The sequence below is a fragment of the Anticarsia gemmatalis genome, chromosome 9 (assembly GCF_050436995.1).
Source record: "Anticarsia gemmatalis isolate Benzon Research Colony breed Stoneville strain chromosome 9, ilAntGemm2 primary, whole genome shotgun sequence".
Lineage (NCBI taxonomy): Eukaryota > Metazoa > Arthropoda > Insecta > Lepidoptera > Erebidae > Anticarsia > Anticarsia gemmatalis.
The window spans coordinates 12,900,539-12,927,394 of NC_134753.1; the positions used below are offsets into that span (position 1 = coordinate 12,900,539).

Genomic DNA, 26,856 nt, shown 5'->3' on the forward strand with positions numbered 1-26,856 from the left:
AATCGCTGTAATGAAGGCAGATTCTTAGTACACGCTTCAGGTGAAGTGTTGTTGACAGGCGCAAATAAGGTATTGTTGAAGACCGAAACAACACAATAATAATAATAAGACTAACTAAACACGTAGGACATTGACCCTTTAGGCTTTATGTAAGTATAATTAAGATGTTTTGCTGATAGAGAACTGTTTATTTACTCTTGTATGTTTTGATTGACAGCTATTTTGTTAAAGACGATTTTATTATGATTAAATTACGTACCTTAGATAGATTTATAATAATTGTCAAATTCTTTTTTAAAGTCACTTACTTTTGTGGACTCGGCTGAAGATTCTGGAAGGAAGGATGACATCAAACCTTTAAATGTAGGTTGCGTTTAAGACCCGTTATGCTATGTAGTATAGCGATATCGCTGTATAGTTTACTACCTTAACTATTTTTGCAACAACGGTATCTATTTTGGTTCAAATTGTGGTCCAGGTAATACAAATATTCACTTGTACTTATCGTATCGCATAAAGCGCAAATATTTTGTTAGAAATGGTTTCAAGTAAGAATGATATGATTAGGATTGGATTCTAAGACTTCGCGTACACAAGTCTGATTGCTTAACCACGGGACTATCATCACGTATACTAAGGTTGTTGCACTGTCTGTCTGCCTGTCTAGAATATTTCCTTATATGCCCTTTAGTGCATCATAACCATCGAAACGTCCATTACTTGATGAAACGATGCAAATATCAATTTTATTTGCGGAGACGTGGAGACAGGTCGATGACCTTTTAAATATGTTTTATTAAACGTCGTGCAAGAATAATATTTGAAGAACGCATAGCTAGTCATAAGTTAAGCAAAAACAGCAGGTTAAGTAGATAGCTATTTAGATCTGGATTCTACAATTTTTTCTACTACCCAAAATGCGGGTTTGTTTGATGATTGTCATACAACAGTTTGAAGGTGACTTTTTACTCATTGACTATTTTAATGCTGCGTTTATGTGTTTAAACTAGAACAATGTGACAGCACAGATTGTTTTGGTTTTAAAGGTATCTTATAGCTCTGGAAAGCCTTCCTTAGAAATCATATCCAGAGGAATAAAAAATCATACAATTTTAATATGTCATTACCACAGTTATTAGAGGTATCTAAAAGGAAAACCTATTTCATACTAAATCCAAACCTAAAACATCGAAACCACCAATTGCACAAGAGACGCAATTCTAGATAGTTTTAAAACATAATTATACCAATCATACTACCACTAAGCACTGCAATCTTATATTTTCCAACCAGTCGTAACCACAGACTAAGTTTTCTATATGTAGGTCTAACTTTAAGCCTAGCCTGGTTTAACTGTGCCCACAATCGTCTTATAGTAAGCTCCACTTTTACTTTTTACTTTAAAACCAGTAGCTTATAAGAAAGTGGTGTCAATGTCTTACTTATAAGGCTTCAGTTTATTAACGCAAGCTTTAAGGAGCCCTTTATAAGCCCTTTAGTAAGGGGTAGGAACAAGAAAAACTGTATTTACATCCCTAATTATTGTGAGTTTTTCTTGAATGAAGGACTGAGTTTTTGAAGAAAAATAATTGTTACGTACGTATAGACTTACAAATCTAAATTTATATCAAATGGGACTGTGTGTTTGTTTATCAACTCTAATATAAAATAATATTTTTCGGTAGAGAACCTGGGAATGTACAAGCCGAGGCGACTTTAACCATGTCGTATGTCTTGCTTTTAATATATTACTATTTATAGTTCTTCATTCGTAAAAGTATTTTCATCAATACTTACAAATTCAATGCGCAAAGGTTTTTAAAATAGATACACTAAAACGCTTTCCAATTACTATTTCATCGAGGTTATTTAACTCACAACTAGGTCGCATGTGATTTTCATGAGTTTATCATACGACTGCAGCTAGCAATCGTTGTGCTACCGTTGTTTGCTGCCCTTGCGTGTACAAATAATAATGAATTAGTACATTTTTATTGAAATAGTTCTTCATGTGATTGTAGGTTTGAGTTAAATGGACAATTGGTAAGTTATAGATTTATTCCACAAACAAGAAGAAGAGTGTAATTGTAATACGTATAGGATTTCTTTTATCTGATGTTACTAGTCTATTGACAACATTTAAAGCTAATTGTAACTGCAGTTAAGATTGCTAGATACCTAAGTCTATAACCACTTAAACAAATTCTCAATAGCTCTCAGAAACATATAGACTTTTATCAGAAATATGAGCGGTCACCTATCTAGAACTGTGAGGTAAAAGGCATTGCTAACCATACGTATTTACTGGACGTGAGTGTAAATACCTTATTATAAAATGTCATCAATTTATAAAGAATATGTATGTATTTTACGTGCAATTTTACCATAATACCAATACGTTTTACAGAACTAAGAAACTAGATATCATTACATTATTACATTGCATTCAAGGAAACTCCAATAATCACTAGTTTATATCACCTTCACCTTACACGAGGCAACAAAGCCATATTTAATCACACACCACTATATCCTCTCAAAGTACTTGTATAACAATCGTTTAGCGATTGACTAACAACCGATTGTTAGGTACAGTTTACACGATAGACGTGTCACAGTTTATAACTATTTCTAAGTGGGAATGTGTGTAAAATATGTAATGGAGACTGTAAAGAAAGTAATGTGTTTTGTTTAATATGAATTGTTTTTTTTATGCATTCTGTAAATGTTCTCATAATAGTCTAAAGTAATGAGATTTTTGCAACCAGTGGATAAGTAAAGGTAAACTTAACAAGTGCAACTTCGATAGATTTGACGTTTTCTGACAGATTTCTAACCAAAAGCTTTATATTATTTTTATCGTTTCGGTTGCATGGTAACAAATACTAAACTAAAGGTTGTAACGTGTTTTCAAAATACATTTTACAATACGGAGCCATCACTAGTTGATCACCAATCCAAATACTAGTCGCAGCTATTTTCCTTAACTCCCCGTAAGAGTGCAACAACAATATTTTTAGTTCAAAACACATGCAGACGAAGCCGTGAGAATCTAGAGTATATTTTTAGCCACGCTAGAGTCGATGCTACATTCACGTGGTAGTTTAAAAGTATTCAATTTAGAAATATAGAGTAAACAATGTAGAGTTTAATGTTGTGATCTACTGACATAGATCGGTTGTTTTGATGATAGAGTCACTGAAAGAGTTTTAATTTGCATTTTTGATAATTGACTTTATGTTTTTGTACGATAACAATGTGGCGAAAAGAGTTAAATAAATCAAATTACAGTTGTTAAATTCCAAAATACTTTAATATGTTAATTTTTGTTCGATATGTTTATGTAGAGTTCATGTACTTATAAACAGAAAAGAATAAAGATAGCATTGATATAGTTTTGTATGATAATTTTATTGCACTTACTACAATGATACAATTTCATTTTAAAATGTAGAGCAATATAGAGGTAACATTTCCATATTTAATTCATATAACACATTAATTAAATTGTCTCGTAATTGTAGAGTTTTGTACCAAAAGTAATTAGACAAAGTATCAAGACTGTTTCAACGTAACAATTTTGATACTTGAGGTGTAATTTATTATGAAAATGTCATATTTAATATTGTAATTAAGTTTATAGCAATTTCCTTCGGCTGATAGCAATTTGTTTGGCTTAAAATGTTTGATGAAGATTAGTGGTTTTATTGCTGGCATTTGAAGGTTGTAACTTGACTCTACATGTTGTTTACAATAACACTTTAAGTAAATTTTAATTTAAAAAATTGCAAAATAGTCGAGAAACTATTTCTTGTTAATTCAGTTATAGAGTTCGCTTTTTTAAAGTGTTTTAGCTAACCTAGAGTCAAAAATCCATCCTTTAATTTGGTTTAACAACGCTATGTTATATAACAGTTGTTAAAACGGACTTCTATAATAGCCCTTCAAAGACGCGCAGCTCAAAATATACCTTATTTACCGACCAGTGTATTTGTATTTGTAGAAAGTGCAACTGGATCGAGTAGAGCTCTTGACACGAAAGCAAATACTCGGATCTGCACATTACTTTATTATGTAGACGGCTCTCACACCCCCGAGGGTATCATGAAAACTATGTACGCACACCTAGTGAAACTAGTAGGTAGAGTCTCCAACCCTTCTCTATTTGCAAAGAGATTTGTATCTAACTGTAGGTTTTACACGTGGACTACAAACGCGAAATGAACGACTGCATACCGAAATAACACTGCAATCAGAATAAAATCCCAATAAAAACGAAATCCATCCATAAACGGAACAACCGTATAAATTTTAATCCAATATCGATTCCTTCAAAATAGAATAGCGTTTGAAATGCACGTTCGTTCAAAGACACAATATGACATTATTTTTAACTCTACAAACGTGGTTAAAACGAATGCATTGAGAAACTTTATCCCAAAATAGGGCAGTTATTTCCTGAGCCTCTACATCCGCAGTACGGCGAGTCAGCCAGAAAGAGGGCAACATTGCGCCAGAAAAGGACAGGCACAATGACCGAAATCGATGTTAGAGAGAGCACGCTCTACGTCACCTCTCTCGCTCGCCGCCGGTGCGCGTGTACTCAAATTGCACCGAGAAAGCCAGTGCGTGGTGTACTTGATTCGCACTCGTTTGTCGCTCTGATGTAACGAGATACAGAAACCGAAATGTAATCTCTTTGTCGAATCGATTTTAGATTTCTTTCCTTTCCAAACCTTATTGTTTAATTTACAACATGATGTATTACGAACTAAGATATTTATGACAGTCTGACAATAGAAGATGCATTGTAATTTCCGAATCGAATTACGATTTTAGTGTTTTAAGATTTGAATAGTTCTAAGATGCTTTGAATCTTAGATTACAATAACAATAAACGTTACGTCACGATATTAGAATTGACAATCGATTGGCAGTGTGTCGGGTTCACAAACATTAAACAGCTGTAGAGCTTCGGGTGGCATCGTCTTTGTTCGGCGCCAGGGACACAAGTACAACGGGTACGATCCGAGCCGCTCCGTTGAGTTCGTTGTCGTGGTGAATCAGTACTCAGTAGCACATGAGCATTCACCGTGGAAGGTTGTGTCAATGCCGCTCACGCACACAACAATAAAATATTAAACAAAAATCCTTTGTAGTGCGTAGGTATTTTTACATGTGTGTGACAGTCGTGTGCATTTTGTGACAGAAAATTGTTCATGACCCCTGGATTTGGATAGCCATACTTTATTCAGGTAAATGTTTATTTATTTTCACCGATATTTTGTGGAGATGTTGATTCGTAAAATGTCCGCTTTGTGCTAAACAACGGGTATACGATTTCGTGAATTGGTGTGAATTTTGCGTTTTAACATTCTTCATGTTACGTGAATATTTACGACGACGTATGTATTTAGTGCTTTTTATAGTAGTTATAAAAATATGATTCAGAAAGTAGTCGCGTTAATTTTGTTATTTTTTTCGCTTGTAGAAATAGCGTGTCGCGTTGCAATTAATCAGAATATAATGAGTCAAGTCGTGTGTATAAAAGTTATTATTTGTTAATTAATTAGATTTTGTATGTGAATATGAAAATATGGAACCAACAAATTGTTTCGCACTCCTGCATACAATTGGGACGATCTGATAAAACTCACTTTTGTTGTGCATGTACAAATATTTGTATAGAGTATTTGTCAAACATTATAGCGTTCATAAACATGTCTAGATCTTTGAAAAACAAGTCTATGAAATTGTCTGGAAGTTCCAAGAACAGATGAAGGTGAGAGAATCTTTTTTATTTTGACTTTAGATCATTAAACTACTGGCAGTATTAACCTTATAAAAGAAAAATAAAATAAAGAATATTGTTTAAAAAGTAATGACTTTTAGGTCATAGAGATGTGCGATGCTATTCAAAAACGGTTACCGAAAGTAACTTTGAATAACTGTCAATTAAATATTGTTAACGATTTACCTACCCGACCATAACCATATCGAAAAGAGTATGACTTCATAAGTCTTACCAACGTTTAAATATAAGCATTATAGGTATGGTTAGTGCCTTTTCAATAAATTAAAGAAGAAAGATTTCTTCTTATTTTATCTACCAAATAATTTATTGGCAAAGAAACCACTATTCTTATAAAGTAACTATAAGACAACATGAACTAAAAATCTTAGCAACAAGGCGAGCAAAAGAAAGCAAAAAAACTGGACCGAAATCCGCGCAGTATTATGAAAGGCAACACAATACAAATATCCCTATTGTCATGACCGTAGGGATGTGCCTTACTGTCCATTGTGTATTTCATATTTGAAGTTATATCTTAGCTATAACGGGTATGGCTCGTGCTAATCGATAAACGATTTGTGAAGGCAGGATGTGAGATTTACTGATGGTTGATTGATGAGTTATTCGATATATTAGATAGATTCTATAGTAAGTCGGTTTGGTTGGCTTTGAAACTGATGAACCAATTTTGATGAAGTTGTTACTAAAAATATTTTGGATAGTAAGTACCTAACTTTATATAATTTACCATTGAATCTTGTAAGGATAACCCTTACAAGATTCAATGGTAAATTATTGTCTTTTTTATACTACTTACTGTTCATATAACGGGAAGTGTTCGTATTTTTAATTTTGTTGTCAATTATGGCAAAATTGATGACCTGATGAATGTTTTTTTTTGTTTATTTATAGCCTATATTAACACACAGGATTCTTTAATATACGTGTATAATTTCATTTCATGTGTCATAATTCGCGTCCGCAAATGCTTTTAAAAGGTATGGAAAACCAAAACCAACATTCGAAACGAAACGCTGGTGAGAACGGCATTCCCGTTAAGTATAATCCAATTTAAAGGCTTAACGATAGCCGGAACCACTCAATAAATACGTTACGGACGGTTAAATAAAAACTGTTCGCGTAAATTCTACTTAGGTTAGGTTAGGTTTCCTGGGCTTTTTAAATAGTAAATTCTACTTGTAAAAATATATAACTAACGAAATAATAGTTATTTATCGATAAACTTTATTCCCCGATATTGGTTAAAAACACTTTTAATACTTTATGGGAATCGAACCTGCAACATTCTAGCGACTCGCACTGCTAGTAGCCAGTGATATTCCTTTATTCCTCATTTCTCCACGGACACTACACTCAACAATTAGCTCCGCTAACTGTTTTTTTTTTAATAATTATTACGGTATATAGGTACACCCAAAAATATTTACCATATCTACACAATAAGTATATAACAACTACTATAAATAAAACACACGCGTCGGAAACCGTACATTGTTTATGAACACACTGACGTATCCAAACTATACAACATTATCACTTAATGTTTACGAATATGACATAATAATGATTGATTGAGTGCACGCGAACTTGTTCGTCGTATACAATGCAATTATGTAAGGTAATTACCGCAATTATGATAATATATGTTTAATTAATTATGTTTATTTTGTGACAGGAAATACTGAGACATATTGAGAATAGAATTAAATGAAATAAAGTACAAGTCTACCTTCGAGTGAATTTTATCCTCAATCTTATTTTATCGTAATAATATAGTTAGTTGTACACACTATAAAGAGTGTTAAATATGGTAGAGAATAAGGAAACTAAAGCTATGTAAAACATTAGAATAAAGAAAAAAAGAACACAAAATTCAGTAAAACCTAAATCATCTCAAAAATCAAGACTTGGAAGCGACTGCGCAACTCTAAAAGTCCAAATAGTAGGTATAAAAATACCTTTACACTAAAAGAAACGGAAGAATTCTGAGATTATCATCAAAAAATATTTTTTGTTGTTCGCTTGACGTTCCGACAAAGACCCACTAGCCGTGGTACAGACAATGCAAAATTATAAAATCATCCTCATTTTAGTTCTAATATATGAATATTTCAATATTTTACTACGTTTTCCTTAGTAACAAGAAGACTCAATACTACATAAGTATCTATTTAAGAATTCACATTCAACAATATTAATTCCTTGTGTGTTCCCAGTAATTGTTATTGCTAATTAAATTGAGACAGCGCGACAATTTCATTAATTATTCCGAAGGCTTCATTGTAAAGGCTATGTTACGTATGAAGGCTTTGAATAAATGAACGTAATTAGAAGTTATTTTTTCTACCATTGATATAGTATATTTGATTTCATTTCATTGACTGCATCTGTGGTTTGGACAGTAGTGTATACAATTGGTGAGGTCTCAGGGTTCGTCGTTTCCTCGGAGGGTTTCAGTGATATTGGTATTTTCTTAACTATCTTTATATATATAATTCTTCTGTAAGTGTGTATGTCACTGAACTTCTCTTAAACGACTGGACCGATTTTGATGAAATTTTTTGTGTGTGTTCAAAGGGATCTGAGAATGGTTTAGATTCACAATTTTGTCCGCTGGACAATGTTTTTATATTTAATTTTTAAGCAAAACAACGTTTGCCGGGTCAGCTAGTACTTTTCTATATAAGCTTGGAGTTTGGTAATGTGTTTGGTATATGACAATAGGCTCTTTTAATGGGACTATAATTTTTGTTTTTTTTTTTGAAACGGCATGTTAGTACCTATTTAATTTTACTACACCTCTATCTACACTATTCTACACTTTCGGGTGTAGCTCGCGTGATATTATGAATTTATACTATATGAATATGATTATACATTTACAAATAGATATAAAATAAAATAAAATGACGCCCAACATACTTCGTTGATAGCGAGTAAAATTCGATAACTCACATGTATGATTTATGAGACACGATAAAATTGGGATGTTGGTAAAATAAAATGTACATCTAAAATAATAAAGTTGAGATATGATTTGATAAAATAAAAAGGATCAGATATAAATAAAATGAAGCTAAGAAATACGCGATACATAGCACACAAAAGTATTTTATTAAACTAGTTGTCATTCGCAGCTTTGCCTGCTGTAAGTTCACACAAAAAATTGTTGAGACCGTACCTAATTTTGAAAGTAAATAAGTTCTTTTTTTAGTTTTCAACCTTATCAACCTTTTTTCAAAATTGGTTTAGCCGATACAGATATACGTAAGAATATAATTTAGATTAGGTGCATTTTAAAGTAAACTCAATGCTATTAAACTCTCTATCTATGAAATTGCGCGATTAATTTATGAGTTTCTAAAAACCACCACAATTTATTAAGCCGTTAAAATACTGAAGCAATTTTAAGAAAATATTATTTTTGACACGTTGGATAATATCCAGATTCCGGGTATCTACAAATAAAAGCTAACGGGCTCGTCATACGTCTGATTTACTTAGACAAGGTGATTACCCCAAAATTCGACAAGTAGTTTTGTCCATGGTCCATTATATTTTTATTATTTTCTTTGATTTTGAAGCTATTCGAACTAATTCTGGATCGCACAAATAATTGTTCAGTGTGGGAATCGAAGCCACGACCTCCCAGCGCAATGATAGTGGCGTGGCGAATACTCCGGGGGCACAATTGTGACCCTCTAAGTCGAAGCTTACAGAGGCGCACATCATTTAATAAAAGATACTTAATTGTTATACCCATACTTACGTGTATACAAGTGAATGTACTAGAATCAGAAGTAAACGAATCATTACATACATATATAGCATTCGTTACCGTCTGTATAATCACGAGCAGGTAATTTGGACGACATCCAACAGCATAATTGCAGCTGATATGCCAACACGATGAACTAACGAAAGAATAATCAGGATTGTTGAAATATTTTAAGCCGTTCTGGTTAAAGAATCACGGTTAAGAAGTATTTAAAGCCGCTTTAAGAACATCAAAAGCAGGCAAAATTAGGGCAGTTAATTTCAGTGGCAAAAAATATTAGTCATAGTGATAAAAAAGATTAAAAATGGCTTTAAATTAAATTATTGCGACAATAATTCAGTTCGTTTGGTACCAAATAATGTAATACAACATTATTCCAGTCGCTGCAAGACCAAGTTAAGACAAATATTTGAAGGATTAAAACTGACTACCTATTAACTATTGTGTTAAAGAAAACTTTGATTTAGCTACAGTTATTGAAAGGAACATGAAAAAATATGCGTATGTACTCATATCAGCTAAATACGTTTCGCTAGCACAGCAAGCTTAAACTAACCTAGAGGCTTCCAGGCTTTGTAATCTTAGCCTGGCAAATAGCCACGTGACGAAATAAAGATGAGAATAATTTAGTACCAAGTACAATTGAATAAATGTCGCAATTTGAACCTAATTGATATAGTCATAAGGACCCAATCCGTAAAGTATACAATCCTTCGATTTCCGAACATAATATATCTACAGATATTAAAAGTAAAAATACACTGTTATAATTTCGTATCCATTTCTGAAGGGATCTTGGGTCGAGGGTCCTACAACGCCCTTCGATACCCTTGACCTCAAATCGAGATTTGTTTGACTCTGATAAAGGACTTTTAGTATATTATACACTTTTGTAGAGAAAGCCGATAATGGGGCCGACTAATCATATTTTTGGTAAGAAAAGTGATATAATCTTAAGTCTTGATCGGAAGAACATAGAAGAAGAGTAAGCATTTAGCTCAAAATAAAAAAAAATAAATCAATAGATTAGCAAAGAGAAACTCTATTATCTTATTTTAATGAACTAAAAGAATATAATAAGATTAAACTACGAATACTACAAAACCACAAACAAATTAATGTAAAACTTTCTTGGAGAATGGAGAATGTTACCTAATTTTGATTTTTAGCACTCCATATTCTCGTTTAAAAATAAAAAATACTGGTGAAAGAATTACTTCGATACGTCAATTAGTTTTCGATTTATAAGTAAAACAAGTTGTAACCGCACGACGCTAGCTCTCGGTGACGGTGTGACGTCACTCTACACTTGCTCAGTCCGGATCACACAGTCCGCTTGCGGTCGCGCGCTCGGTGCGTTGAAATTATTCCTAAATACTTTTAAAAATGTCCAATTTAAATACTAGGAAATCATATGTTGTGCCTAAATGTAATTTAATTTTATGTAGGTAAGTACATAAGTAATAATAAATAACTTCATCTTATAATGAAACAATTTCTAACCGGATTGATCCCGAGTTTATTGATTTTACTGTGGCAGGAAAAATGTAAAATCAATAAGTACGCGATTATTTCGGTTAGAAATTGTTTCATTATAATATGCAGTGATCGTAAATATCTAACATATTACTTATATGTATAATATACTAGAAGCCGCCCGCGATTTCGTCCGCATGGTAACCGTTCCCGCGTAAATCCCGATCCTTCGGGAACTCCGGGATAAAAAGAGTAACAAACATCCATACATACTTACATAGGTATGTACATACATACGTAAATACATACATAAGTACATACATACATACACACATACGTACATACATGCATATATACATACATACGTATATACAAACATACATACGTACGTACATACACACATACGTACATACATACATACATACATACATATGTACATTTTCACAAACTTTTACATTTATAATATTAAGTAGGATTTCGGAGGCAACAAAACCTCTATTTGTTTCACAAATAATTCGCAACCATTATTCTATTTATTTTAGGTAGATTATCCGATTGCCCTTTTTCAAATCCTTTATCCATTTTATTAATCGAATAGTATTTACTATTTGATTAATATAATATAAGTTATTTTATACATAAGCGGACGAAAACACAACAAAATACTACGCAAACAATAACGATGGGCGACTTAATACTAAGCGGGACGCGGCCGGCGCGGCGCGGTAATGTAGTATGACGTCACAGCCGCTCACGCGGCTGTTAGCGGGACTCGATATTTTTCGAAACTTTGAATGCTTATAAAATCAAAACTATTTGGTATTTTTGACTCAAACAAAAACCAGTTTATATGTGTACACACAGGCTATACTGTGTCAAAATTTAAAGCGATTTGGCATACCTAGTAACATTCTCCATTACCAAAGAAAAAGAACTTGTTTCAACAACACGAACCCATCAAAACTTTTACTTATAATGGAAGTAAAGTAATGGTATATTATGCATGTGGATCTTTCATTTGTTCAACATAAGCCGAAAGAGGCCTCAGTTGGAAACGTCGCCGAAGTTTTGGGCACTTTGCCATCTCATGCTAACGAGGAGATTTCAGTTTTTTAATATAGGCATATTAAAAGCACGTGGACTTAAAAATATATAAAAATTGAGAAATTTTTCACTGACATAGTTTGGATGGTAAATACGTGACGATAGGATCTTGAGATAGGGTGTCGTGCAAGGTTGGTAACTATTAATATAAAAAAATGCCAGAAATATTGCAGTTAAAAAGCATGGTACTATACAGATTATACGACCATGGTAAATGTGGAATGTATGTGTATAATACACGCATATATACCACAGCACATAAATACGTGATTTTACAAAGATCCTTAGCAAGTAATACCTATTATCTAAACTATGGGGTCTTGAAGAAGAAATCAATCAATGACTTGACAAATTTTCGAAATGATGAAGCTAATTCCTCAAACTTACAAGATTACCTAACAAATAAACCCTTACAAGATCAAGAACTGAAACTGTTACATAAAATAGCAACACAAGTGGATAATATAATACATGTTGTGAATGAAGACTGTTTCCCAAGTAACCAGAAGTAGGGTACCAAACCACGGCAAGTTAAAGCGATCAATCACGAAAACTAGGCTAGTTTCAAACCATTTTGAGGAGGGTATTTGCAATTACCGGATGAAAGATAACGTTCAACATAAAGTTGGAAATGTTACGTCAGCAATATAATTTGGAGAACTAATTGATAATAGAAACGACGTTGTAAGTTTCAAAGCACTTAGTCATGTTCAGAAATTATAATTCCTTAATCGTTAGAACGAAAATGAGTATCCATGTGTTATAATTATAACTTATGAAGTTGTAGGTATACTTGAAATATTTTCCAAAACCTTAAGCAATTATACATGAAAAGTTTACTGAAGTAGGTTTCTGATAAGGCTCATTAAGGTTCATTATCGCTTTCCAACATGGCCGATAACAATAGCAGCCAACCGTAAAATATACAAGCAAATATTCAAATGCCTGAAATTATAGCTAGGTATTTTGTGACCATTAGTGGAACGAATATTGAAATCAAGTGGAACGCGGCGTCAGGACAATCAAAGTCGTTTAACTTGTCAATTTTCAACTGGAATTGATTGTCATGCCTTGGGGCAGCGAACAATTGTTTGCTCTACTCATAATGAAAGCAAATGTATTTGAAGGAAAAACATTCGCACGAATACAATGAGTGTTCAAGGCGACCAAGGAAGGTTTAATTTAGGATATCGAGCATTTGAATTTGAAAGTCTTTGTGACGAATATTCAAGTCTAATACAAAAAAATATTCAGTAAACAATAGGAAATGAACTTTGAATCCACAAAAGATGAAGAATCTACAGCAACATTTATGAAGCCCTACTTCGCTTTATGAATGAGAATTTTAATCGCTGAACATTCCAAATGCTTACCGATAAGCTTCGCGTGGTTTATCCAGGTTTATTTCTGAAGGATTTAATACAATCCGCAGTAAAATTTAAGCTATTTGAACTTGTAGGAAGGTCAACATTTTTATAGCAGAATTTGCGTGTGGCGGTGGCGTGTACCAAAAGTATATCGATCGAACATTGTAGTCTCGGAGAGTACAAATGTACTAAGACTTACGTCATTGTAATATTATGTAAGTTAGTGAGGCGGATTTGATCATTGTTTTCAAAGAGAAAGGTGTTATATGACAGCAGACAGTCGTAATGACTTATGAATAGATGGTAATGAAAAAAATGACGAACTTGAAGGAGTTTTAAAATGTTATAAAGTAATTGTTTCAGTGGCCTCAGAATAATGTATAGCGGTGCATATTTGCATAACTAGGTTGGATAACAGTTTTTTATTGATGATACAGTTCATGCAGTTTCCTTGTGATTACCTTGGTTTTAAATTAAAATGTTACTTCTAAATTTTTTCGTTATTTTCTTTTATTGTGTTATCATTTGAATTCACAAAAAGTATTTTTATTTCTTTATACATAATTAAGTATTCAGGGGTAAACAAATGACACATTCTAGCCAAAATTACGATTTGCCGAAAATATGTTTTCAGGTTTCTAAAATCCATCTTTTAAAAGACCACCGTGTCTCTTGTGAACTTTCAGCCTTTTACAGCCTTCCAATCCATCAAGTCTGTTCAGGTTTTAAATCTTAGTTCGAACATTTTTCAAGATAGAAAGTTCTCCCTGCCGTTTAATTTGTCATATTATTTTTATTAATGTTGTTTTCTATTAATAAAAAATATTTTGGTGATCTTTTGATCATTTCTTATGAAAGAAACTTGTGATAGAAAAACAAATCTTAGAAACCGTATAATATTACTGGGAGTATCAAATTTGATATCTGGTTCTTCAGTTTCATAGATAGCCTCATATATACGAGTATATAGTCTATTTATGTCAGTATATTCGAAATATATCTTCCAAAAGCATTTTCCACACACGAACAGAATTTTAGCATCGATAGTTATTTCGCTTCATTCTCATTGATGGCTCTGAATTTGATCTGGTTGTATTGGGGATTGGGGATTACGGTTTTATAGAGGATATAAGCTTTAAGTGTTTTATTCCGATTGCTTTTCAAATGGTCTCGTATTTTTTTCCTCCGGATATGAGGATTACGCATTTGAATTCATGTTTTTAATCTCGTATCTCAGTTCTTCTTTTATAGATAAGCTTTTTCTATTTTATGCTGTTTTATATATATCTCAAGAAGCTTAGTTCCTAAAGCCATTTTGGTCAATTGTTTTCTCATTTTAGAAAAATATTTTATGCTTAAGAATAATCGGTTATTAGAACGAAAAGTTTATTAAAAATAATAACATACATAATATAAAACATAAAAGAAGGTGCCTTCCTATGAAATTCCGAGTATCTCCGAAAACAGAAAATATTCAATATCTATCCCTGTAGCTTAAAAAATACCTAGCCCTACTTAATTTTACCAAAGAAGCCAAACATGATATTTCTCAAAGTTTTATAACTTCTAACACGGAGACAATAGTGCCACTAAAGAATCATTACGGTGTTCTCTAGAGACTAGTATAAAAAAAGTTTAAAACATCTTTAAAGTTCAGAGATCATTAGGACGGTAACTTTATACTGCAGAATTAAAACCTTGAGTTCCAACACTACGGTTGTAAGGCTTTATACTGACAAATTAGACTAGAAGGCTTGACTTGGGTCAGGATCAATTAAAATAATTGTCCACCTAACGTCTATTTAGTAGCTAGAATTATTTATAAAGGAAATATTGAATTGGTTTTATGATAGCGTTAAAAAATTTAGTGTAGTGAATATACGTATTCATTTATAGGCACAATTAAGTGTATTTTTTATGGGATCAGTTAAATCTTATCAATTTATGGTTGCCTTCGACATGAAATTGGAATCCACAATCAAAGGTTTAAAGTCTTATTGTATACTAGCTGACCCGCGCAACTTCGCTTGCGTCACTTAAGATAATCATAATTTTCCCTGTTTTTGTAACATTTTTCACTGTTACTCTGCTCCTATTGGTCGTAGCGTGATGATATATAGCCTATAGCCTTCCTCGATAAATGGGCTATCTAACACTGAAAGAATTTCTCAAATCGGACCAGTAGTTCCCGAGATTAGCGCGTTCAAACAAACAAACAAACAAACTCTTCCGCTTTATAATATTAGTATAGATACGTTGTGTCCATTTGTTAAAAAATTAAGTAATATTAACCGCGGCAGTGATCTCATATATCGTCTCGCATGTATACTTCTGCATTCTATAAACAGCAAGACATACTCTTAGACGACCTTTTTAAAATATAGTACACGTAAATTGGCTCATTTTCTATGTAAAGCAGATACGCTGGAGTAAAATAGTGGGCCATGATGAATACGTAATCATCGTACAGTCCGGCTGAAACATGTTGGATTTTTTGCGAGTTCTTCGCATAATATAGGTCAAATTGCTATGTGTCATGAATTTCATATTTGATGAAAGCTTAGGCCTAGCCTAGGTTTTTGTTCAAACGATTTTGTATCTAGTTATTGTGTTAAATTAGGGACACGTGATGTGCTTTTATAGACAGGAGCCGAATGACACAACACTGTTGAAAAAATAAGCGGATTATGGGACATCGTGCTTAATAATAAATGAAAGAAAAATTTGTGAGAAATGACATTTATAAGAATAACATTCTATATAGTACTTAAAACTTTCAAGAAAGCCATTAAACAGAGGCACTAATATTCGTGCAACTGCTGTACCAAATATTACGGACAAAAAATCGCGATAGTTCATTTCTCTCTCTATTTTCCAAGTCAAACATTTCTTCAATTTTCTTTCACTTACTAAACAGATGTGAAACATTGCATTACCACGTGTCGCTTGTAAACATTACTATCTCGTTAACGAGTTCAGTAGACTTATTCTTATCTTATCACTGCATACATTGTTTCATGAGAACTAACAAACATCCTATATTTAGCACAAGCCAACTATTAGCTATTCAAAATTGGAGGAAGTGTTGCCGAGAAAAAATACTTCTAGTTGTAAATAAACATAAATAATTCGCAAATTAATTAACTCTATGTTAATTAATCCATTTAAAGAACAATGACCTCTAATGGCCGGTTTTAATTAAATTGCAGTGTTAGGTATTTTGAATTCATATGCAGATTTTAGATAAGCAATAAGCATTTTAATTAAATAACATTTTTGCCAATTTTGGATGCTCTTTGAAATAATACTTTTTACGCATCATAATTCCTATACCCCTTTTTATTCTGTGATGTTTGCTTTTGTGACTAATGTACTGGAATTGTTCAAATCAATGAATCTTTTAACGCAATTACTTATATTTTGGGAAAAGGTAAGCTTGTAATTCATAAAAGTATCAATTATGGGAGCAATACCGCGATTCTCTACAGTCGCGACTGTAGAGAAACTTTCGATACTCGATACTTGACAAATCAAAAACAGCAAAAAAATCACACTAATAAATTTTTCATACAAAATTTTTCGATAGCTAGCTCGTTGTCGATAGTCGATAGCGGTAGAGAATTGCGCTACTCATCATCTTATTATCATAATGTTCTTTATGGTCAAAAATTCGACATTGACCAATAATTTTGTTCGCTTCTGAATTCCTTTTTACTGTTCGAACAGCACTACAACAATCAAAACATTATCTTTGCAATCATATGACGTCAAAGTCATTGTACGGGAGCTATCAATAAATCCGATTGACAATCATTTATGGCTCGGCAATTTCTGATAACACTGATTTGTGATAACTACAATGTTGTAACGAATTGGTAAAGGCTATTTTGTTGCGCGTATAATCGCGTACAGATTTTTAATATAGTGATAATCTTTACAAATATTAATGTTAAAGTAACTTTATTTCTATGGTTAAGCGATCAGCTGAATCGATTTGAATGTCGAGTAGATGCAGAAGAAATTGGAGCTAGTGGTTTCTCCTGGTCCCGGCCAACGTGCCTCGGGGAAATGACTTCTTTAGGCAGCAATTTTCACTTGAATAGAGATAAGGGTAATTCATAAAAAAATTAAACATGGTCAACACCATATAGACTTTTTAAGTTTTAAAAATACCAAAATTGTTGGCTGGTTAAAATTATTGAACCATTTGAAATGCGTTAGAACATTTTTTCTTTTAATATGGGCTTTTTAATACATCAAGGGTCTTTTAAAATACGTTCACGTGTAACGAACATTATTAATGGGTGTAATATCGGTTGTCACTTTTCAATAAAGGCTTAATCGATGGCAATATCTTGTGTTGAAAACTGTCACGTGTGCCTTTTGTGGGCTTTTGTACTCGATTAAAACATTTTAAATGGTTTTTCATTAAATTTATCGGAGATATTATGAGTAATCCAATAACTTTAACATTCATTAAATCTCTATTAATTACATTTATTACGAGTTTTTGATCGCATAAAAAGATGTTTCCGATGCTGGAATGATATACCAACTTGCTATTTTTATTAAAACAGCACATAGGGAAGTATGTAACGCATTCATGTGATTTAGAAACCAAATCCCGGAAATGATGATCGACAGGCGCACATACTACACCAAAAGACACCACATCAAAAATAGTTTTTCAATGTATGTAAATATTTCGAGTGGAAAAAATATACAATTACAAAAAATCACGGCTTTCTCATAAGGATATAGGCAGAGACCAGAGAACGTCACTTGGTACGCTCTTTACAATCTCATCTTGCTTCATTCACATCGTCAACTTGACGTCATACATAACGTTCATGGGTTGTAATAATGTGTAAAGTAATTGGTTCTACATATTAAAATATCATAGAATCATATAATAGTAAAATACATCGCATAGAGATATAAGGTATAATTTATAGCATTAACCTTGGTCGAAGGTTGGCCATAATGACAGAATGAATCGGTGCGGCCCTTTGCGGAGCCGAAACGACAAACTCGATAAAATATTGCTTTGGTAAAAACCCTATCTACTGAAAATTATTGTGTAATAGACAAACCCTTTGAAAATTGTTTAGTAGTTAGACTCATTAGGGCTCGGTATATAATTTTGGTATTACATTTTGTGTAATCTGAAACCAATTGTTTTGTGTTTGTGATTTGTGTCCGTACGTCTAATATTTATGGCCCTGAGGTTGTATTTTTCTGGTAAGAATATAAAATATATGACTAAGTTTTCACAATTAAAAATGAGAAATATTATTGTATAGCCTACAGATAATCGGATCGAATCAGATATTAAATGCCTTAGTAATATTAGTCGAACAAACTTATCCAAAAACAATAAAACATTTCAAGTTAGACTATAAAAAGTCACAAGTAGAAAATTCAGGTACTGAAAGATATTAATTTCAAAACCTGCAGTAAGATTTGTGAGAATTGATTCGAAAGCATATGAATAAAATATAGCATTAATACTATCTGGAGCTAATAATTTATTTCCAACTACATCGGTTACTGAAATAACCGAACGGAAGCAAAAGCGGCGATCCGTTGAACTTAGCAACGTAAATCTTGCAAGTAATCGCGTTTCAGCTATAAATCGGTTCTGCTTCTGCGATATCAATATCGAATGAGTGTAGAGTGCATTTGGAAAGTGTGCTATGTACTAATGAAGAGTGTAATGAGTTTTATTTTCAGTCAATATTGAGTTAAATGTTCTACTGAGAATAGTTTCACGTCTTATTATGATTTGCGTATGTCTTTTTGTTTGTTTGTCTTTTAAACTGTCTTTGCAATTAAATAAAAAAAACATTTATTACCAGTCTAGTATTACAGAATTTTGCTTATAACTGTTACAACCCCACTAGGCGCAGCTTGTATCGAGGGAGACTTAGTAGGTTAAGACTTAGCAAATTTCAAAATGTCCTTTTCCATAATTTTGCAGGTCTCCTAACAAAGATTTTCGAAAAAAATTATCATCTGTTAGATAGCCCATCGATTTTAACCAGGCATACTGTCATCTAGATCGATCTAGCAATTGAGCCCTATAAGTCTTTACACACACACTTATAAATGCTACTGCGTATCTCGCTCATATAATGTTGTATTATATAACTTCAAATATCTAAATTGTAGACGCAACAATCATCAATGTTTGCTATTTCATGATACACTTAGTTCCATTCGTGTCAATTCAACCAATAAGACGTACAAGGCGAACAGTTCAAATTCATTGTATCAATTACATGCTCTGTTGCTAAGGATTCTACTTTATGTTTGTATTGATACTTATTGAGACAGAAGATTGAGTGATGTTCAAAAAGTCGCATGTTAGACATGCGACTTTTTGAACATCACTCAATCTTCTGTCTCAATAAGTGTCGAAGATACAGAACCAACAAATATTTAAGAAGTGTTTTTATCTGATTTAGATTTTAGTAGCGCGATTCTCTACAGTGGATATAATCGAGTATCGAGAGTTTGACAATTAAAATGTACTGCAGTAATAGTTTCTACAGCGTACGCTAGAGGTGTTGACCTGATCAACGCCTTTAGCGGACGCTAAATTTTGTATGAAACCTGTCATACAAAATTTATCGATAGCTAGCGGATCGTTGATAGTAGGTAAATAGTGGTAGAATATCGCGCTACAGCATTTGTCCGCCAGTCCTCGAGAATAACGTCTTAGTAATAGAATCATGAAGAACTTATTAAACTCAAAATATTTGGAGATAAAAAAGCAAGCAGTAATTCCTTAACCTTGCTACTGTTTTTGAAACGGTATGTAATAACAATCAAAAGAATACCTTTTATTATTTCTCTCTTTTCAAAAATATAACCAGATTTGTTATCTGAATACAACCTTCTCGTAACCTTTAAACAAGACCGAATTTCTGAGATATGGAATTTTTTATACGTTCCGCGCCTCTGCCTTCGTTGGTTTCTTTTAAGACAAAAGATAAATCTTGGAATTCCTAACGCGCCGGTTCATAAAAAATGTTTTGTTTTTCCGTGGGACTGCTCCAAAAAGTGTTGTGAATTGTTTCACATTTGAATTTCTAAGTCATTTTTTGAAGTGAATATTTATTTTAACCCATAACTATCCCACTGATGGGCAATGGTCTCTCGCGATTGGGGGAGAGGTTAAGCCTTAGGTATTCATTCATCTCTGGAACTCATCTCATATAGAGAACACAAAAGACGATTACTTAATCATTGTCTTTTCAAAGATATTTCAATAGCAGCAATTGCCGGGAGCAATTCAACTGTCTTATAAATCGTTTGCTAGGAAACAGGGGCATGCAAACATATGCGGACCATTTGTCAGGAAGACGGGAAATGGTATATCTCCCTTTATGCATTATTTGCCTTTCTTAGTTTCCTTTGCCTAGCGTTTTACACTGTTTATGGTTCGTAATACTAGTTTAGCGTGTTTGTGTGTTCTAGGTTAGCTTGTGGCTTCGTGCACGAAGAATTAGGACACGTACGGTCGCTAAACCTGAATTTACCTAAGCTAGATAGGCATTTTGAATAAGATCGCTACTGGCTTACCCCAAGGTTAAAATTAGGTCGCCATTAAATTATATCATTAGTTTTTTTTGCAAAACAACTAACACGTTGTAAACTATGGGTGAGTTCTTTGTCCAACAGTGAGACGATACCGGCTTATAATAATAATTAAGAAATACTGACTGTATAAGCTACTTCAAAGTACCCACTTAAGAATTATAGTCGTCAGTCTTGCTTTATAATTTACGCGTTTCTAACTGCAGTCGTAGACTAAAAATATGCCACCCAACGCTAGCAAAAGCTTTAAAATTTTAACCGTATCACCCGCCTAACTGTCTGTGTAAACGTGTGCTGTCTATTATGACACTGACACGGGGCGGGCTATTCATAGCCGTGCCGTAGTGCACGATGTGACCTATGTAATTATGTGGACAGTCGCTCGGATACGTTTGTGTTTCAAACAAACGAACTATGCCCTCATAGTTAGAGCTCCCCTTAGAAGGAATAAAATTGAAAATTGACACCAGATTACACGTTAAAAAAGGTTTTTTTTCCAGCCTGGGTCTGTGCCCCACAGGCCACTGGTGAGTGAAGGCCTTAGAAATATTTAAAAGATTAAAATTTAAAAAATATGTTTTTGAGATTGACTAACCCCCGGTTTCTAAGGTATATTTAGCAGTAATTAATCTATTCAATAGCGTTTAAGGTCATATAAACATGACAGTTAGAATAGATAAACTACTGCTAAATGTGCTGTAGAAACTCGGCATTAGTAGCTGATTTCATTCATAAAGAAAAACCGCATGACGTCAAAAGAATTGGTTTTTATATGGATATTTCATACACAGTTTAAATACTTGTACGTAGAGACGAACTTACGTAAACAACTAGAATAATAACTGAATACAATTTTTTTTACTTCGATTATATTCGAATAATATAATAATAAGATATTCTATGCAAATCGTCCTGTCACCTTAAGACATTACGGACAAAGATCAATAGAAATATTTTTTGTAATTTTATTTTTTTTGTATGGTTTGGATCTAGAATATTATCAAAAGCTTGCCTAGTAACGTATCTTCGAAATAAATCTGTCTTTAACTGAAGCGTGGGTATTCAAATGGGCCTTAATTTTCCTAATAACTTTATACATTTTCTTGTCCCGTTTTTTTCTTACCTTGTATAAAAGTTCAGATAATTTCAGTAATTATATTTTTATCGACGAAATTAGTAGGCTTCATACCAAATTATTTTTATCACAAAACTGACCTTTTCGTAATACGGTATAATTATTTTCATCAATAACTTGGAAGCCGTGGGTAGTAGGAAATTGGAGGGCTATTAGAATTTATTTATAACTTCTTTAATTTTAAGTTTGATGTCATATAGACGGTGATGTGAATAAAATTCGATCGTTACTTATAATAGAAAAATCAGGAAAGAATCTTTTTTGTTTTGCTTAAAGATATATTTTTCGTCTTTATAGACGGTGTATCGGAAGAAATAAAAATGTACATATAAATGTTAGTGACTGTACTGATATCTTTACAAAGATAGAGGTATTTAAGATAGTATTTATCGTAAAAGTTTTATACCTAACATTATCGGATTAAGAGAAATCGGCTCATGAACCATGACTCAAGGGTTATAATATATGGCCAATCACATTTAAAATATAAGATATACTGACCTAGTGCCAATGAAATAAATCATATAATAATGGAAAACAAAGTCTGGAGAGGTAAGTAAAAATAATCATGATTTACACAAACAATATTTTCATAATGGTCTCAACTGTACCAATTTTTCCACTACGCTAATAAACTTTAGGAATAATAAACACTGGACTTACTTGAACTAAGATTATGTACACGTTTTCATTTCAGGATATTGGCTTCTTAATTTTCAAAACTATCTCGGCCTGAAGCTAGTCAGTGTATCCGTTAAATGCTAATTCGTTCTCCTCCCTTTTGTTGTTCTTCTTCTTAATCTCTTCACCTCTTTGATTAATTGGCTTTATTCATTTCAATATGAGTGTCTACTAAAGCACCTATTTCACCAATACGGGATTTAAACCAATCTAAATCCCCAATACGTACTATTGGAGCTTTGACGTGATTTCTAATCAATTTGTCATAAGATTTGCTGATAGTTACCAAGCGGGCCAAGCGCCGATAACCACTGATTTATAATAATTACCCAGTCATAATTAGTGTTCATGTCAGTGCGTGTAGACGTGTTGTGTGATGTTGAATTTAAGTGCAACGTGGGTGCAGGTACAACATTTATCTATTATACTTTTTACTAGTTATTCTTCGTAGAGATACATAGATGCAGGATTTTTATTTTTATAAAAGAAAGTATTTTTCTTTCTTCACGTGGTCGTTTGTCTTTAATGAGGGTCAGCCTTTCTTATGTTTTCCCTCCACTGCACTTTTTCATATACTTTACGGAACGATTTTTTCCTTTTAAAGATGTTGATTAACATCGCTTAAACTCTAGGTTATTGATAGACACAAAATGCTAGATAACTTAGAAAGGCCATTATCTAAATTAAGATTACGCAGGTGTGTATTATTAGATAATTTTGATGATTTAATTAGATAGTTCTTGTAAATTTAGTAGTCCAATTTTTATCAGGACGTTTTAAGTATGTCGTAGTACCTACCTGCCTATGCATTGACTAAAGCAGTCCGTGTTACTTAATTAAAATTTGTAACAACTACTAGAATAAAGCCTAACAGATGGAATTAAATTTTCTATTACACTATGTAAAATGTAATGAAAATATAATGTAATAAATCAATTCAAATTGCTATATTTCTGCCTTCTAGAAGTATTACCGAAGATTAACTTTGCGTGAGAAAACCCCAGTTTACTTTTCCTTTTTACGACTCGGTCTAGTAAATTGCTTATCGCGTAATTATAGACATGAGACGTAGACTCAGGAGCTTCATTATTATTTATATCTGTTTAATGGTTGAAATACATTCCGCCTTTGGGTATTGTTAGATCTAGAATACCTTTTCACATATTATTATTATCATTTTGTATGATGATATATTCTTCAAAAACAACTCGTTATTTTCTTTCTTTTAGTTCTGTTTGTGGATTGTCTCTGTCAATTAATCCGGATGTGGTGACCTTGAAAAGATTATTTTTTTTAATATCTAGGTTAGTATATTATCTTATATCATCATATGTTAGGTACAGATACAAATTATTATGTTTGACTTTACATTTTTTATCGCCAAATTTTGAATAGGCATGCAATGATCTTGAATACTGTTGACATTTTGAATACTAAATTCTGATCTGAAAAACTTTATAGTGTTGCAGATAATCAGAAGGAAACATCTGACTGAAGCAGTAATAAGTATTTCATTAATAGGCTTTTTATTTACGACGTTAGTGATTAAGTTTGCGTCATCGTGTTCAGGTTTTATGTGTTCTGTAACGATAGCAACTAGCGTTTAATGGCTTTTGAAGCCAACGCCCGGAACAGCTGTGTGCGGTACTATGAGAAAGTCTATACTTTATATAGGTATTAACTGTTATGCTTTTATGGGTTAGCTTACTTTTCTTTCAGTGTAATATTTTCTACTGCTTTTATAGTTTTTTATAATAATAGTTGTACTTGTACGTGATAATGATCAAAGTCTTTGGCTCTTTCCTGGAAATATGAAAGGATAATAGATTGAACAGTGGCTTTCTTTGGTCTCTGCCTACCCCTATGAAAAAAAAGCGTAGTATTATGTATGTATGTATTATAGATTGAATTTTATTAATAAAAAGCGGGCTCGAAAACCAATACACAATATAATCTGGCGTAGGCATTTAAATGTAATCGTCTAGAAAGAACAGAAGTGATGTAATAAATCAAGTCACTATGTTTTATTAATTTCCAAAAGTCGACATCATGTAGCAATATCACGTATCTACCGTATGTGTAAGGTTCGTATCAATCATACAACTTTGTATCTTTACACGTGTGTACGCAATAACATGTATGCTAATCCGGGTGTAAACGATAAGAGGCAATAACAACAAAATCGTCATTCATTAATTAGTTAGCAATATTTAGAAGCAGAAATTGGGTTCCAAAAAACTACCCTGTGGTACTCCATTTAGGAATCGCTCAGAAAAGATTCTTGCGGATGAAAAGCAATCAGAACTCCAAATTAAAGATACAATTATACTAACTACTCATTTAAAAGATAAATATGCATTTAGAAAGCAATGTGTAAAGAGCACTAGAGACGGTCAATAGATTCAAAAGCTTCGGATTGTTTTGAATAATATTTTTTATTTTCTAATTTTGGTATTTTAAGTACTAATTTCGCAAAATTCATTCTCAGCAGTGTAATAAGAGACCAGTAATCTCATTTATTGCTAAACATACGGCTATAACTAATGACTTGTACAATGTTTTCACTCTCAGTTGCGTGGTAAGTGAACTAGTGTAGTTGTTGATCCCGCATCAATAAACGCAAGTGGGTTAACGCAACAATTGCAGGGGGACTCGGTGAGATTACGAGTGATACAATGTTGCAATTGGACTTGATGTGCTTTGATCTGATGTGATTGGTCTGTAATTTTGTGAAAATATTATTTTTCGTAGAGGTAAGGTAGATAAGTATATTTCCATAGTACCAAATCTGATCCTTTTGCTAACAAAAGTTTTCTAAAAGAAAGTAACAAAACAAAAATTTTATTTTTTGTCCTAAGATATGGTTTAAAAAAACTAGAGGTATATTCTATAAATCGTACCGTGCATTATTTTGCTAATACAATTTGTACCTCTACACAAATAGTAAAACAACTGGTTTTCCAATATTGAAAAAAAGTCAAAGGTTGTAGGTAATTGTAACAAAAAACAAATGTTTTCTGATAAATAAAATAATAGGCTTTATTAACCGTATTAATTTCAGTTTCCTTTTCATTTTTGTCTTTTTTTATCCATGACAACAGTTAAACTCAACAAAAAAGGGGAAATAAGGAAAAGGTTAAAAAATGTAAAAGCTTGTCCCAAAATAATAGTTTATTCAGTAATAGTATCGTTTCCTTTAATTTGGTGGCAGCCACCTGTAAGTAGGGCAGTAGGTGGAACACGCACACATAAATGAATGATAAAACAACCTAAATAAACAACGAAGCCTTAATCCAAGTAATCTAAGATACATGAACAATTATAATCTAGATTGTTCCTGTTAGCGCATTCGCAAAACAGGAAATTGCAATGATTTTTTCAAAATAATATTTTTCTGTCTTATTTATTTTATCGTTTCTATCGGAATTTTAGTAAGACTTTATGTAGGGTTTATTTGTTTGTAAGTGTTTGAGAATGGGTTATTATTTTAAAGCGTAATTTTATAAATACATTTTCATTCATATTTCCTTATTTCCCAAATCGCACTTGACCGGCGTGGCGAAAACAAGGCCCAAAAAAAGCATTTGAGATACTGAAACATTTGAAAGAATTGTCTCTTTATTATGAGCAGAATAAAATGTTAACAAAGGAATCATATTTTTCTTTTCTTGTTGTTACTTCGCCCCGGGTTCCAGATTAACATGTTTTTCTCACGAGCGTGGGAAGGAAAAACTGATTACATTGTAATGAAATACAGTATGTAAATAATTTATAATGTTTTCTCAATTTGGACCTACGAAACTTCGGCAACTGGAACATATTTCATTTTGAAATTGTACTTGGAACTTTTGCGTGGTATAAGTTTCATATGATTTACTTGGTTCTAGAGTACTGTACT

The 26,856-nt window shown here is 32.7% G+C and overlaps 1 protein-coding gene across 2 annotated transcripts in view; it reads left to right on the forward strand.

Annotated features, from left to right (window-relative positions):
• The first annotated feature begins 5,024 nt into the window (after positions 1–5,024).
• Positions 5,025–26,856, forward strand: part of Atet (ABC transporter expressed in trachea) — a 54,983-nt gene continuing 33,151 nt past the window's right edge. Inside the window, exon 1 of one of the 2 annotated variants that reach the window (XM_076118117.1) lies at positions 5,025–5,255. Coding sequence is in view for 1 of the 2 variants with exons in the window: in XM_076118116.1 (XP_075974231.1) it covers positions 23,335–23,364 (30 nt within the window). In the remaining variant the exon portion in view is untranslated. Of the gene's footprint in view, positions 5,256–23,302; positions 23,365–26,856 lie in introns of those variants that run through there. The other variant, XM_076118116.1, reaches the window with a different exon arrangement.